Genomic DNA, 17247 nt, shown 5'->3' with positions numbered 1-17247 from the left:
ATTCTCTTCGACCTCTGTTTTCCAGCATTTGCTCATAATCATTTTCCTTTCACCTTGAAAATGAAATAGTGCATAAATAAAGTATTGATGTGTCTGGACAAATGTTTACAGGATGCGAATGTAAAACCTCATGGCTACGAATTAAGGCGGGATGGCAGCTTATAATATATATGGTTTTCAAGGTCTTTTGTCTTACTGCCCCACTGCATATTGCACAAGTGTATATGCTTGTATACTTGGCTGTATTTTTTTTCTATATCTAGGCAGCTAGTGTTGTCAGTTTGAAAAAAAATGTCTGTTTTATTGAGGTTTTATCGAGGAGGGCGACGAAGTATTCTTAATAATTTGATTCATGAGTGGCCGCACGCATCACACTGAAGGCGTATAGAAGGAATGGTAGGGTCTGCAATTGCTGCTCATTCCATTTCAGTACTAAACTTCTTCACAGTTTAGAACAGCGCAGAAGTTGGGGATTTCTAAGCGCTTCAAAGACGGCATATAGGCCATGTGTCCGACTGAGATGACAATAACATGCACATTGCATGAGGCATGCCCTGCGTGCAAGGGTAGTGCCACGCAATCATGCATTTCGAGGCCTTCTAAATATTTTGGGTCAAGAATGTCTGCCTTTATCTCATAGCATGAGTTTCTTAAGACAACGAACCCTTACCTCGGCAGGTTTTCAGCCCCGGAGAAATAGGGGAGGACCTCTTACACACACCGCTCTTACCCGCCTAAGCCATTTTTATGAATAAATGTTCTTTATTATTGTTACTATGGCGTTGACAACGAATAAAACATTGTTAAAGGCCATCACGAAGGACACTACAGTATTATTCGGGACGTTAAAATATATCAGGATATACAGGTTGAAATTTTATCAATAATATCTGCAAGCCAGTACCGGTGGACACATTTCATGGTCTGTGCAATGTTTTTTTCAGCCCTCAAACCTCAGTGGACAATATCGATGACAATACGCGCTTCATATACGTTGTTGGAAAGTCCCCAAAACTGACGAGACCACATCGACCAGTGTAAGCCAAAATTTCTTCAATGTAGATAAGCCATCTATAAGCCATCACACCTGCCCATACAATATCGACCACTATAAACCAATGATAGATACAATATGCAGAAATCATCTAAACTAGTAGTACAATACTGAATATCGTTTGCCAGTAAGTATTCGGAGTTTACAGGCCATCAATGATGGTATGAGAACAATGACTAACCTGTGTAAAGATGTATGGTATTTTGGAAAGCCTTTACAGTTCGTCAGGCAACATCGACCACTGTATTATTGGGAAGCCATGATGACTGGCGGGAGGATATTGATCAATGTATGCCACAATACATACGATATTGACAAGAAATCAATACTGGCTATGGAATATTCACCAATGAATGTCATGATAGATGCAATGCTGGCTAGTCGCCACAGCTCATTTGGAAATATTGCCACTGGAACCAACAACGATATACTGTTGGGAAGCCACTAAGGCAGGTGGGATAAAATTGAGAAATATATGCCAAGATATATTCAATTTCAACAAGTCAGCTACATTGGCAGGATAATAGTTGCCATTGTATGCCATCATCGACCATTTTAACTGCAGTGTACTGTGATAGTCATCGCCATCGACATGCACCTGTGCGTTGTGCGACGAAGACGAAGTACGCTGGGCTCGCCGTTGCAAGGTCCTGTCCTCACAGCTCTCCATCTGAGCTTCAATAAACGCCCTATTACAATTGGCGGAGGTGCCGGAAACGATCCCACCCAAACTGGAACTGCGAAGCCGTACACTACCCTCTACGACCGCCATGCAAGACACTTCGACGCTGCCGGCCGTTCCACCCACGATCATGTGTGCTGGCGTCGTGCGCCAGCGTGACCCTTGCCTGTTCAGCGGCACGGCCGATCAAGATGTCGACGACTGGCTGTCATCCTATGAAAGAGTAAGCACCTACAACAAGTGGGATGACTCATACAAGCTCAGTAACGTCATATTCTATCTGACGGACGTGGCGAACCTCTGGTTTCGCAACCATGAGGCTGACCTGTCATCTTGGTCGACATTTAAAAAGAATTTCGCGGAAGTGTTCGGCCGCCCGGCAGTGCGTAAGCTTCGTGCCGAACAACGTTTACACGATCGTGTTCAGCGCGCTGATGAGACCTTTACCAGCTACATAGAAGACGTCGTTTATCTCTGCAAACGAGTCGACCCGGCCATGCCGGAAGCAAACAAAATCCGCTACATCCTCGAGGGCATTTCTGAGGACGCCTTCCAGATGCTGGTAGCGAAAGATCCCACCAGCGTTAGTGAACTCGTGAAGCTTTGCCAGAGCTACGACGAGCTCCGCAAGCGGCGCGCTTCTAGGCGCCGCTCCAGTGTGTGCGACGAAGGCGTATCCGCATTAGCCCTGGGTGGTTCGCCAATTTCTGAAGGGAGCCCGCTGAATCAAAAGATCAAAGATTTTATTCGTGAAGAGGTCGCACGTCAAATCTCACTCCTTCCCCATTTTCAAGACTCGGGCCGCCTCGTTCCTGAACTGGCTCCATCTTTGGCCCCTGCTATACGCCGTGTCGTGCAAGAACACGTCGCTGATGCCTTGCCGTCCAACCCCGTGGTGCCGCCTGTGACGGCACCTCTCACGTATGCCCAAGTAACGGCTAGGCCACCACCTTCGCCCACGTCTGGCTCCTATGTGCAGGTCCCTGCCTACCGTTCACCGCCGCATGCTGAGCCTTCGTTTCAAGCCCCACCCTCAAGATTCCGCCCACATCCTATGAAACCTTGGCGTACTACGGACAACCTTCCGATTTGCTATGCCTGCGGTCGGCCGGGCCATGTTGCGCGCCTTTGTCGCCAGCGCCTCCAACCTTCACAGCCTGACATTCGATTTTACCCGTACGATACCGACTCACGCTCGCAAATGATTCCGCCCGGTTCTCAATTTGTCCCACAAGATCGCCAAACCTATACCACTCGTCGATCACATTCTCCTCGGCGCCGATCGCTTTCTCCAATGCTGCGACGTTCTACCAGCACCGTTGAGGGAAACTAACAGTCGCAGTTCCGGGGGCAAGAACTGCGCTTGTTTCGAATTCCTCAAGTCCTCCATGCCGTCCCGCTAATGTTATCAAAGTTTCTGTAGAAGGCGCCACAGTTCTCGCTCTCGTCGATACCGGTGCAGCCGTCTCCGTCATCAGTGAAGCGCTCTGCCGTCGAATTCGCAAAGTGACCACTCCGATTTCCGACTTTTCGCTCCGCACCGCCTCATCACAGCACATTCACCCCTCCGCATCTTGCACAGCCCGTGTGCTCATTCAAGACGTCTTGTACCCCATCGAGTTTATTGTTCTGCCGAACTGCTCGCATGATATCATCCTCGGATACGATTTTCTATCGACTCATCAAGCCGTTATTGACTGTGCTCGTGCACAAATTGCCTTCGCCCCCCTCTGTGATGCCCCCTTTTGTGATACCCCTCCCCGCACTGCAAAACTTCTCGTCGCCCATGACACCGACATTCCTCCGTTCTCTGCTGCCCTCGTACCACTGTCTTGTGAGTGGGTAACTCCTTTGACTGCGATTTTTACACCTTCCGAAGCCACCTCCCGTCATCCCTGCCTCCTTTTTCCGTTCGCTGTTCTCGAAATTCAAGACGGCAAGAGTGCACTTTACGCCTCGAACCCATTTTCTTGCCCAGCAGTCCTGCTCCGTGGCGAATGCATTGGACGTCTTGAAGAGCTTGATCCCAGTCATATCACCACTCTTGCTGACTCAACCCCCTCCTTCGACGCTAGTCTGTGCTCTTGCGATGTTGCGACCGCTTCGACGCCCTCCGACGTTTTCCAACATGCTATTGATGCTGATCTTCCACTTGCGCAACGTGATCAACTTGTCGCCCTCTTGCAGAACTTCGCTTCTTCATTCGACTTTCCTCAAACTGACTTGGGCCGCACGTCTGTCGTAGAGCACACCATCGACACCGGTAAAACTGCACCTTTGCGCCAGCGCCCCTATCGCGTGTCGGCTTCGGAGCGCCAAGTAATTGCTGATCATGTGGACGACATGCTCCGTCGGGGTGTCATTCGGCCATCCCACAGTCCCTGGGCGTCTCCAGTTGTGTTGGTACCTAAGAAAGATGGCTCCTTCCGGTTTTGTGTCGACTACCGCCGGCTCAACAAGATCACGCGCAAGGACGTCTATCCTCTGCCACGCATCGATGACGCACTAGACTGCTTGCAGGGCGCCGAGTTTTTCTCCTCGTTGGATTTACGATCTGGCTACTGGCAGGTGCCAATGGCTGACGCTGACCGCTCTAAAACTGCCTTCATCACACCAGATGGATTATATGAATTCAACGTCATGCCCTTTGGGCTTTGCAACGCCCCGGCCACATTTGAACGCCTCATGGACACTGTGCTTCGTGGATTCAAGTGGCGAACCTGTCTTTGCTATCTCGATGATATCGTAGTCTTTTCTACCGATTTTCAATCCCACCTGCTCCGACTGAAGGACGTTCTCACTTGTCTCGCTACCGCCGGCCTCCAACTGAATCTGAAGTGCCGCTTTGCTGCTCGCCGACTAACAATTCTAGGTCATGTCGTTTCTAAGGATGGCATTCTTCCCGATCCCAGCAAACTTCGTGCAGTTGCCGAATTCCCACGCCCAAAATCACTGAAGCAGCTACGAAGTTTCATTGGCCTATGCTCCTACTTTCGCCGCTTCATCTTAAATTTCGCCTCTATTATTGCTCCTCTCATCCAGCTCCTCTCCGGTAGCTCCGACCTCTCCGCATGGACACCTGCTTGTGATGACGCCTTCAACACTTTACGCCGTCTTTTGGTTTCGCCTCCCATCCTCCGCCACTTCGACCCGAATGCGCCAACTGAGATTCACACTGACGCTAGCGGTATTGGGATAGGCGCCGTTCTCACCCAACGCAAACCTGGTATCCGAGACTATGTGGTGGCGTACGCAAGCCGCACCTTGACCAAGGCAGAGTCCAATTATTCTGTTACGGAAAGAAAATGCTTGGCCATTATTTGGGCCATCGGCAAATTCCGTCCGTATGTCTATGGCCGACCATTTTATGTGGTCACTGATCATCACGCTCTGTGCTGGCTGGCGTCCCTCAAGGACCCGTCCGGCCGCCTTGCTCGCTGGGCTCTTCGCCTCCAAGAGTATGACATTCGTGTCATATATCGCTCAGGCCTCAAGCATACTGACGCGGACGCTCTTTCGCGCTCACCGCTGCCTCCCTCTTCGTTGCCTGATGAGATCTGCGCCTACGATTTGTCTTCGCTTGCCACTATTGACATGGCCACGGAACAGCGGCGCGACCCGTGGATATCTACACTTCTGGACTTTCTTTCAAGTCACTCTCCAGGTCGTCTGTCTCGGGCGCTTGCCCGCCAAGCTCACCATTTTTCAATTCGTGACGGGCTGCTCTATCGCCGCAATTATCTTCACGACGGAAGGAAGTGGCTTTTAGTCATCCCCCGTCATCTCCGCGCCGAAATTTGTGCTGCTTTCCATACTGATCCCCAGTGCGCCCACGGCGGAGTGTTGAAAACCTACACGCGCTTGCGTCTACGCTTCTTCTGGCGTGGAATGTACCGCTTTGTCCGCCATTTTGTCCGCTCTTGCCAGTCTTGCCAACGCCGAAAAACTCCTCTCAAGTCCTCTGCTTCGTTGCAGCCGTTGCCCTGTCCTGCCCGTCCGTTTGATCGTGTCGGCATAGATCTATACGGTCCCCTTCCTACAACTTCAGCTGGCAACCGCTGGATTATCGTGGCAGTGGATCATCTAACCCGCTACACTGAGACATCATCATTGCCCTCTGCTTCCGCACGCGACGTGGCTGCCTTTATTCTGAAAAACCTGGTTCTTCGCCATGGTGCCCCTCACGAACTGCTCAGTGACCGCGGACGCGTTTTCTTATCAGACGCTCTTGAGGCTCTCCTGAAAGAATGCCGCATCATACACCGCACCGCTACCTCGTACCACCCTCAGACGAATGGACTGACAGAACGTTTTAACCGCACTCTCGGTGACATGCTGGCTATGTACGTGAACACCGACCATTCCAATTGGGACCAAGTTCTACCGTTTGTTACTTACGCATATAACACCGCGACACAGGCCACTACTGGATTCTCTCCATTCTTTCTCCTTTACGGGCGCGAGCCACCCTGTACTATGGACACACTTTTTCCCTACCGCCCTGACGTTTCCGAATCTTCCCCGCTATCCGATGCCGTCACGTACGCAGAAGAATGCCGTCAGCTCGCCCGCTCTCTCACAACAGAAAATCAGTGGCAACAAAAATACCTCCGTGATACCGGCGAATCTTCGCCATATCTCCCGGACACACTGGTGTGGCTCTGGGTGCCCTCCTCAACCCCTGGCCTTTCAAAGAAGTTTCTTGCTCGCTACCACGGGCCATATAGGGTCCTCCAGCAAACATCTGCAGTCAACTACGTAGTTGAGCCCGTCACGCCCTCTGCGGACTTGCGTCGCCGTGGTCGTGAAACAGTTCACGTGAACCGATTGAAGCCATTCTATGACCCCGCTGTGCTTTCCGCGCCATAAGTCGCCAGGATGGCTCCTTTTTTTACCCGGGGGGAAAATGTACTGTGATAGTCATCGCCATCGACATGCACCTGTGCGTTGTGCGACGAAGACGAAGTACGCTGGGCTCGCCGTTGCAAGGTCCTGTCCTCACAGCTCTCCATCTGAGCTTCAATAAACGCCCTATTACAGCAGATATACACTATGCCGGGAAGCCATCATGATTGGCAAGGGAATATTGACCACTGTATGCTAAAATGTAATAGATGCTAACAAGCCATCATGATTGGCAAGGGTATATTGACCACTGTATGCTAATATGTAATAGATGCTAACAAGCCATCAATACTGGCAGGAAAGTATTTACTAATGCATGCCATGATATATGCAATGTTGGCCAGAGGCCACCGCTTTTTGGACAATATCGGCTACTGGAACTGCAGATGAATACAATGTTGGGATGTCACTAAGACTGGTGGCATGATATTTACCAATGAATGCCAAGATATATTAAATGTCGACAAGTCATATATACTGACAGGAAATCATTTACTAATATATGCCGCAATATGGGCAAGACATCACGCATAATGGGCAACACATTGCAGATGGCTGGGTAATATTGAACAGCATATATCCTTGTGCATGCAATTTTGACAGGCAATTCAATACGCACGGTCATTATTGCCTGCTTTTAGCCAGCTGAATGCCAACATAGGGAGAATATGTAAATCACTGGTTCAAGAGTGATTAATGTTGTCGCATGGCTGTACATAATTGTGAGCGCATTGGTAACATTCGGTCCCTGTCCGATCGGGCGTGGCCAATCAATTTCCATAATTGGGCCGATCGCATTTGCTACCTGGATATTCTACTGAACACAAAGGCTATGAACATGGCCTTTGTGGAAAACAGTGAAATTGATCAGAACACAAGAAGTTTTACATTAAAGCTGCTTTTTATGACGGATATTTGTGTATGTGGGCGATACTCATTTCTAGAATTTATGCACTGGACGTTCATAAAGTGGCAGAAAAGTTATGACTTATTTGAAAAAAGAAAAATGAGCTGCTAGCGCTCAAAAACTTGTCATTGCGATAGGTTTTCAGGCCACTTATTTTCAACTGTAAGCAGCTTGCAGTGGCTTCATTATTACTATGCCCCGCACCACAGCGATGACGTTTTACTTATGGTTCGGAGTGAAGTTATGCCCAAACATACTTTCAACTACTTCCCTATCTAGTGCCGTTGCAAACGCATGCACTGGAAAGAGTGTATGAAAGGCAAAGTAATGAGTGGAAAGTAATGTTTTCTATTATGGGTTCGCTTACTAGCATACATAGTAAGATTTTCTTAAAAGAAACGAAACGCAAGGTCAGCAGATATAATGGACCGGTCTGTTCTCATATATAGCGAGAAAGGCTTTTTTAGTTACAGTCGGTGCCTTATGTCTTCGAAAGACAGCGCACGTCGAGTTATTGTTTTAGAAAGGAAGGAATAGTAAAAATAAATAGAAAGCCATACGTGCAGATCTGTATAAAAGGATTTCAATGCGCAATGCAAAGCAGACCGAATTGTGGAGCTAACTAGCAGCACGATGAAGTCGCTAAGTGCAACAGCAGTGCTCGTCAGCCTTCTCGGTAAGCGTACGAACAGACTTACAAAGAAACCTTTTATGCTTCATTAGATCACTGTTTTCGGTCGTGTGACAATCCAATTTGAATGAAATGTATTTTGTACCGAATACGCTTTTCCTTACATTTTGGTTAGTGCAGATACAGGTTCGATAAGTTCAGTGAAAAAGTTTTTCTGGCACTCTATTCAATTGCCCTGCGTGTTTTCGTGCGCATAGTTCCAAAAAAAACGAAGTCAAATTGTTTTTAATCAGACGGAAAAAATGCCATATTCTGCCACTGTGACCAATAGCTGTGTGTTAAAGCCACGAAACCTACTTAGTATTAGTTATGTTATCATAATATGATGAACATAAACTGTTAATATGCTATTGGTTCCTTTGGACTTAAAAAATACTAATAAACAAAAAGGAAGCCATCTAGAGAAAAAGCACAAAAGCTTCAGCACAAATTTGCAGTAAATTTATTATCTCTTGACATTTATTATATTGCAGTATTTCATGGATTTGGCGAAAGCGTGGCTAAACAATGTAAGTATACGCGGCAAACTCGGCTCCTCTTTGTATTGACTAGGGAGCACTAAACGGGCACTCGTACTTGAAATTCAAGGTGTCTGCGGACTTGCATAATAAAAGGGCAGGGAATTTAAAAGGCATGTCACGAGGTCACCGATGCAATGTTGTGCAGAATAAGGAACTTAGTAGCTTTCTCATAGGTATTTGAGGACACAACAATGCGGTCTTAGAAGGAAAATGACTATGCAACCACAGCTATAACAAAACCGAGCCAGCAGGCTCTACTCAACCCTTTAAATTAGGATTCTGGCTATACTGTGCATGAATTCGGGCTGTGATCGTTAGCGATGAGCACCTGCGAGGAAGAAATTGCGATGTGTAAAAACTTTCCAGCGCTTCCTTTGCACACAAATCCATTACCTACTTTAGATATTGCAATGTGCATATCTTACTATCGCGATTTTAAAATGCAATAAATAGATGCGGAATCTGAAACGGTAGTTAATATTGCATTTGCTCTGAATTATAGATGAATACTTCTACATTTCGTGTCATATGTTGACTGAAACGTTCAAAGCTTATTCAGATTCCATACAAGATTTTCATTTGAAAACACAGCGTGGTTAAAGGTGAACAATCTGCAGCAGTAAAAAGCTTAGAACTTTTCTGAAAAACCTTGCTTGAGTCAAAGGAATTCCTATATGTTTTCTGCACATTACCGAAAGAAATTTAAAAAGGAAACTCAAAATCTCGATTGAGTAGAAGGCCTTGCTTCTACTTTTATTCTTCAGGAAGTAGACGACCTGGATGAGTTATCTAACCTATTGTAGGGAGATCATTTGACGTTGCGGATACATCAGCCATAACTGGTCACTAATATCCTTCGTGCACGCAGAATTGTTTTCAACTCTGGACATGAAGCAAGGTTACTGAAGCGCCACTAGCGAGTCGCAGTATATGGCTTATGTTTTTTAAGAGGTCGCTTGCTGACATCATAACAGCCAAAAATAACCAGGTAATAATATAATGTCGCCTTATTCGCGTTGGTCCAATTTGATTTTCGGATCTTGCGTTTTATTGAAGACGGCATTCATGATTCCTACCTTATACTGTTGTGTGAAGTGTGCTATATATACAGCTGATGCCTTAGTCCCTCACTGCATTGTCTTCAGGGTCATTCTTGACTTCCTTACAAACAAGTTGCCATCAGCTCAGTATAATACATTTTTACTTACCGATTCATCGTCTTTATGGACACTTTATGCCACTTGGTATTCAGAAGTACATTTAGGTGCATCAATCAATATCACCATTAATTTACCATTTTATCCTATTTTCCTTATGCCACAAGCATATCCGTCACAAATTTTTGCACCTATTTTTTGTTACCCGCACACCTACATACCCTACTACATGCTCGTCTCTCAGTACACTATATGCTTTATTTCACTTCGCACCTCACAAAGTCCAATCATATGTAATCAGATAACAGCAACCTGCAGGAACATCACGACACTCCTGCCCGTAATAGGTAGTGGACTGCTGCGTTCAGCTTGTATGGAGCCAAAGATTCATAGCACTCTTTGCTCGGTAGCATGTAAGACCGACACCAGAGTCAGCTCCTTTTCATCTGCTGGGTAGTTACTGCATAAAGATTATTAGATTGCTCTCAGCATAAGGAGTAACCAATACCTACAGTAATGTGGAGGAATGCTGTTCATATTAGAGTAAAGAATCACTAGTAATTATTTTCATTTTACTTCATCATTTAGGCAATACATATATTTATTTGGTTACCTTCCTGGCGTAGTAATTGCTTTTCCTTGTATTTATTTAGTGCCAAAGTTTTTATTTCTAAATACAGCTGCAAATGTATGGCACAACTTTCTGAATATTCATTGGGGCAAAGGCTGACGCTGTCGGATATGCGTACTATGTAAGAACGCGAGAACTGTTTGGTTCGAAGAAGCATGCCGCACTGTCTGGTTTGTGCCGCGACCAAGTAACTGCTATCTTTTATGAAGGATCCTATTTGACAGTATAACGATTAACAGCTTTTTACTGACGCCCCGTCCTTTCATACGACACTGCATCATATTTGCAATTATGATGCCCTACGTACAACTAGAGCTAACTTAAATACATCCACGCAGAGCACGAAAGTGCGCAAAGCAAGGATTCTGCTATATATTACATCGTTTGTTAGAACGTGTTGTCAGTAATACAAAGAAATGGACGTTAATAACGCTGGATAATTAGCAGTGCAGCTAAAACGGCGACGAAAGAACACAAAACTGAGAACATGACAAAACACAAAACGGCATATATGCCTGTTAGTCACATAAAGGAAAGGTTAATAGTGCCTATTAGTCTATGCATGCATTTCACAATAATTGGTTCACAGGAAAGGAAAGTCTTTTTTTATACTTTCACCTTCAAAGTTTTTTTGCACACAACGCCCAAAAACGCAATGAATAAATGAGGAGCACGGAAAGGCTTGTCCGCAAAGTAAGAATGTGTCTAATAAGAATTTCACTACTCCGTGCAATATCAAATTGCAGGAAAAAAAAGTTTGTATCTTTTTCCAGGGCGCGTGTAGCTTTCTGTCTTCAGTGCGAATAGATACGTTAAACAAATAACAACTTTAGTAATTTGAGAACATGCCTCACAAGCAATTAAGCTCGAGATGCTGGCAGTCGGGTCGGCGTACTGTGGAGGCAGTCCAAATTATGAGGTACTCCGCGATGGCGGTTAGCCAAGGACCCTTCCCCAAGGATTGCACCCTAAACGAGCTCAGCACCACACACCAAGGAAACACAGCGCATCACAGAAAGCTGGTAAGAAGCCGGAGACACTGGCAATCGGACGAACACCCAATGGCATGTTTCCTAAATAGGCAGCTTAGGAAACAATCCTATGCCGAAATCGGACCGCAGTGAGCGCCGCTTGTACAATCCTAGTGCCTCTAGTCTATTTCTGCTATGAGCTTCATTTGTGCCTGTGAATATATCTTGATAAGCCAGCACTACGGTTCGCAATTCGGAAAAAGTAATGGAAAAGAACTACAGGTGTTTTTTGAGGAAAAAAAAACTACTCGCTGAGCCGAAATTATAAATAATGCATTCTACGCGGCTATTATAAAATATTGCAAGCTTGATAAAGATTTCCGAGCACAATGGCTGCCGTGCGCAACGTTTAACTACATTAAGCACTCGCAGTGAAGCATTGCGCAAATACTTTGTGGAGCACAAGATGTTCACAAGTTGCAGTACTGCTCATTTGTCACTCTGTGTTATTGAATGTGTGATTAGTGCACTCTGTAATCTCTGCACACGAAAAGGTAGATATATAAACGGCAACTTGAAAATTCAACTTCTCTTGGAAATTAACCAAGTGTAAAAAGCATAAGCACACTGTACATGTTCACTGTAGACTGAGAATTATCGTGTGGTAGTAACAAATGTCTAAAGTACCCTAGGAGTAATCGACCGCTCTGCTACAACTCTTCAGTTCTTCTGAAGGCTGAAATTAATCAGAGCAGCAAGTAGTATTTGAAATAATGTATCACAATTCTATCTAGATAACCAGTCACAAACCTATAGAGTCTGAACAAAACACTGTGTATCTGACCTTGGCTGCAGTTTGCGCACGGGGTTCTCCTCACGCAGCCTCGAAGTGAATTAGCGCAGCATCCACAAAACCCATACTGTCTTAAACATGCTGTTTTCATGATCGCTACATACTATATAAAATATATACAGAATCATTATTTTCTTGCGAGGTGACAAAGCACATGACTCCTTGAAGATGAAAGAGCAAATGCATATTTACTGATGATCACCAAGTTCCACCTGATTCTAAACCTGGTCCCTAAAAGTCAGGAATGTATAATATACAATTACTATTGCTTTATGGTTCAGTACTAACACAGAACTCCATGGTAACACAGTTCACGTTTATGCCAGGCAGAAGAGCATGAATGGTATTCAAAATAAAATGCCTGGGTCTAAAATCACTGAAAAAGACAGTCATGAGTTCACTGGCCTATATTGCACTGAGGCAAGGAGTAACAAAGTTTACTCCGCTAAATATATCGCATTGTTAGTATCATGAAGAACGCACAGGAATCATTGGCATACATTTCCTTCTGAGACCAACTGAATATTTGTCTTAACCTTTTGAACACCTGGTTTTCCGGTCTTCATACAGCAAGGTTTTATTGAATCACTCGTTTCGAGCAATTTTATAGCTCTGGAATAAATATGGGGGTTTCAAATTCTCGCTTTAGTGTTTCCAATTTTTGCAAGACATGGTTGGAATTAGAGAATTGGTATGTGGTCTGCAAAGGTTTGAATGAATTTCTTGACATTTCTTCTCTGTCCAAAAAAACGAAACTTATAGGTATCTGAAACTTGTTGCTTACTGGAAGATATTGTCGAAATGTTACCTCCTGTTTTCTGACTTTATTACTTGCTCGCGATTTTTGTCACTGTTCTTAATATCTACCGTAGTAATGGACGAAATTATCTTGTTCCCCTATGTTACAGAACACAGTCATTCGAGTCACGCTATTTTCTTTAACTGGCCTCATTTCATACGTATATGTCTGAAAGATGGCGAAATTATTTTTCCTAATAATATTAGTAGCGCCATTCAGTGCCCTTTCCTAGAGAACATTCTTGCACAAGCGCTACCAACATCGAAGGGATGCCTTTTACTGTCGATAAACCTTATTCAGATTTGGAGCTTTTTAAAAACGTCGAGTGCAAACCCTGAATTGACGAAATATATTTGTTTTTGTAGAGCTAATAGAACAACTACTATTGAGCAGACAGCACGCGTCGTGCTGGCTGACTTTTTCAAACTCCTGGAACAAAAAGCATAAGTGTTTTTTGCAGTTTTTTATTCTACCTTTTTTACCGAAATGTTTCTACATGAAGCCCTTTGACCATATTGGGTGCCTGGCTTGCAAAATAGCTGTTCTGTCGACATCGCACGGAAAAGAAACCAAAAAGTGATGAAAAGCCACGTATGGTATTGTGCCATATATTTATGATTTTATTAAAGGAATGCATAAAAGCTAATTGCTTGAGTGACGAAAAAGAATGCAGTGGCTGATATTTCATTTTACATAAATGTGAGATCAGAACACCGTTTCTTTTTTCAGCAACTGAAAGACCTAATGGGAGTAGCAGAAGCATAGGAGGTGGCTTTGGATCATTTGGAAATGCCGGAAACGAAATTAATCAACAAAGCTGGATGTGGACAAGCGGATTCAACGGTGGAGGTGGATTAGGAAGCGGATCTGGCGGCGGGCATGGCGAAGGAGGCAGCTTTGGCGGGACGAGTGGATTTGGCTCTGAGAGCAATTACTTCGCGAGCGGCGGTCCGAATGGCTTCTGGAGTACCTGGCCTTCTCCAGCTTATTCTTGGAGGTGGATTTCAGGACCGTCTAGAGGAAATCAGCGTACTAGTGGGCAGTTGGGTCAAATGGGTAGCTCTCCTACATTAATGTATTATACATGGGGAAACCCAAGTGGCCAAGGAATGCCTGGTGGTCTCTGGGGAATGCAGAGACAAGGAAGTAGCGGTGGACAATGGGGAGAACAAATGGGTAGCGGCGATCAAAGCAAATGGTTTTCAGAAGGAAATTTTCGTGGTCAAGTTGGACGACAAAACAGCCGAGGAGGAGGGCGATTGACTGGGCTCATTGGGAGACAATCAGGTATGGGAGACCAGAAAGAACTTGGTTTGCAGCTGATCGGAGGGAATGGTGGTCATGGCGGCTGGAAAGAAACAGAAAACCGCGGGAGAGAGATACTTAGATCGCAAGAAAGTGGATCAGAAAGAATTTTCACTGGGCAGATTGTGGGGGGATCAGAAATGAGAGGAGGGGAAGGATTTGGTAGGCAGTTGAGCCGAAGCAACAGTGATCAGGGCAAATTTAATGAAGGAGGAAACTTCCGTAGGGAGTTGAGTGAACCAGGCCCGCGAGGACAAGGAGCTTACAGTGGACAGGTTGGAGAGCAAGGAAGAGAGGGAGGAATAAGAATTTCTCAGCAACACACAGGAGGCAGTGTAGATCAGACAGGGCAAGTAGATAGGGAAGGTTCCGGAGTGGGAAAAAGTGAAATTGGAGGCTTTGGTGGGAGGCAAACCGAACAATGGGGCCAAGGTCGTGAAATCGAAGGTTTTGGCTATGGGATAACTGGCCCCGAATTGGAAGGTGATGGGCATGCGAGTAATTTGGGGCGACTAACGGTACCTTTCGGAAGCTCAAGAGTACGGGGAAGACAATTTGGTAACCAGCCGGACATTATTTATAAAATGAGCTTCACTGGGTTCGGCAGAGAACAAGGTCGTGGTCAGAGTGACATGGGACGTTTTTCTGGACTAGGAGGAAGTGGGGAACATCCAGTCGCAATTTCTAGCACAGGAGTCGGAGGATGGGGGGGTCTAAGTGGCACTGGAGGACCAATTTTCTTTACTCGTCGCGGTAAGCTCGTGACAAAAAAGAGTCTTAAGCGTCTGTATAATAAATACCAAAAACGTGGCCAAGGACAGAGCTTTATTCAATTTCTCCAGCAATCAGGAATTCTCGTTAGAGGCTTTGGGGCTCCACGTCATGGTGGAAGCGGTACCTGGTACTGGACTTCTGGTCCACAATACTGGACCTGGGGACCTCAGACATCGTCACGGAGACAGCAGAGTTGGTTTGGGGGATCGCGGAGTGGTCGCTTTGGTAGTGGCTTTGGAGAAAGCTCAGATCTAACAATGGGTGAGTCATCAGGAAGTGGTTTGGATGGTAACTTAGGTTTAGGTACTGGATCTGATGGCACTTGGAGTGGCTCATTCGGCACCGATAGCAGTGGTTTTTGGAGAAATGCTGAATTCGGCAGTGGTTCGAGTAACTTTGGAGCAAGCTCAGATGATAGAATAAGCGGATCGTCAACAGTTGGCTTCGGGGGAGTTTTAGGTAGTGGTTCTGATGGAAGCTCAACTGGATCATTCAGCACAGATAGCAGTGTTACTTCGGGCGGTGTTGGAGTCGGTAGTGCTTCCCAACATCAGGTGAACCAATAAAATGACCAAGGAACGTTGAACCCACGACCAGTGTTAAGAAATAAAAGTGAAGCATTCTCTTTTGACGTTCTTGTTTTGCTGCAACTCTTGGTTTTTCCCTCTTATGTTATTATCGGCTACCTACAGGGCGAACATATCCACAAAATTGATCAAATCATCATCATCATCAGCCTGATTATACCCACTGCAGGGCGAAGGCCTCTCCCATATTTCTCCACTTAACCCGGTTCTGTGCTAGCTGCATCCACTTCACCCCTGCGAACTTCTCAATCTCATCCGCCCACCTAACTTTCTGGCGCCCCCTGCTACGCTTGGCACCAAATCAATTAATGTGATCAAATAATGTGTGCCAAAGAATCAGATTACTTACAAGACTTCACACTACTGAACCGGTTTTATTTGAACCAAATACATTTGAGCGCTATCGCTCTTCCTTTTATTGAACATTGGTGTCAAGCTGAGACTGCATTTATAGCAAAACAATGCTGTGGCAATTCGCTTACTAGAATGCAAAGATTATTATGCACGTTATCGCTGCCGCATAATCTTTGACAATTACAATAATTACCAATTCCCCTCTAAGAACATAACCCAAGCGTGTACCAACATTCGACCGACGATGGTCTAATGTTGCAATACACCGGAATCAGTATTGGACCCATATTGGCTCTCCGAGAGTTTACTACATTTCTCACTGTTAGCTCACCGTTCACACCAATGTCCGTTCATCGTACAACCACTTTGGCACTACCAGTATGGCTCTATTGTTTGTTTTTAGATTCATAGCCCATGTAGGGCAACATCACTAGTCCAATGGAATTTCGAAGGTTGGCGAACCATGGCATTCACTAGATGGTCCTATCACAGGCTTTTCATTCATGTCCCATTGTAAGCATGCGCATTAGATAGGCATTGTTGAGCACTGCAGCAGGTTATTATGCAAGGCTTTGTGAATTGATGTTTCTATTGTAAACTGTAAAGAGCGATGCACAATAAAATTTCTGTCTCAAACGGTACAATAAACCTTTTTACTTGTAAACTACTCAAGTGTATTCATAATAAAACAAGAAAAGGATTAAAAAAATATTTAACTCTTAGATACAAGCCTTCAGTGCCTGCTGGCACAATACCCAGGGCAACTAAGTGTTCAACTACTGGCTATTCTGTCGGAAGGAGACAACCTCTAAGTGTTCAGTGTGTTAGAATTTAACAAATATACCCCTCTTGCATCACTTATTCAGGTGCCTGCGTTTTAAAGCAGCCTAATACTAACAAGTGGCCCGAAATGAACAGAGGAACAGGTATTCGGAGCTGGCTTTGGTTGTGCAGGTAGTTGTGGCTACGGTGTTCAGAGGCTGTGCTGAGCTGGGAACAGTGCCTGGCTGGAGAGGGTGCATTGGCCCCACGTTGTTCCCGCCGCCCTCTCGATGT

The 17247-nt window shown here is 45.4% G+C and overlaps 1 protein-coding gene across 1 annotated transcript; it reads left to right on the top strand.

Annotated features, from left to right (window-relative positions):
* The first annotated feature begins 8161 nt into the window (after positions 1–8161).
* LOC146195731 (uncharacterized) lies at positions 8162–16834 on the top strand. Its single transcript, XM_084597889.1, has 3 exons — positions 8162–8224; positions 8713–8748; positions 13901–16834. Exons 1-3 carry the CDS (start codon positions 8182–8184, stop codon positions 15814–15816), a joined length of 1995 nt encoding a protein of 664 aa, XP_084454015.1. The 5' UTR covers positions 8162–8181; the 3' UTR covers positions 15817–16834.
* Positions 16835–17247: the final 413 nt, after the last annotated feature.

Source organism: Amblyomma maculatum, chromosome 3 (genome assembly GCF_055883805.1).
Source record: "Amblyomma maculatum isolate TAMU_Amacu chromosome 3, ASM5588380v1, whole genome shotgun sequence".
NCBI lineage: Eukaryota > Metazoa > Arthropoda > Arachnida > Ixodida > Ixodidae > Amblyomma > Amblyomma maculatum.
This window is presented reverse-complemented; position numbering and strand designations above follow the sequence as displayed.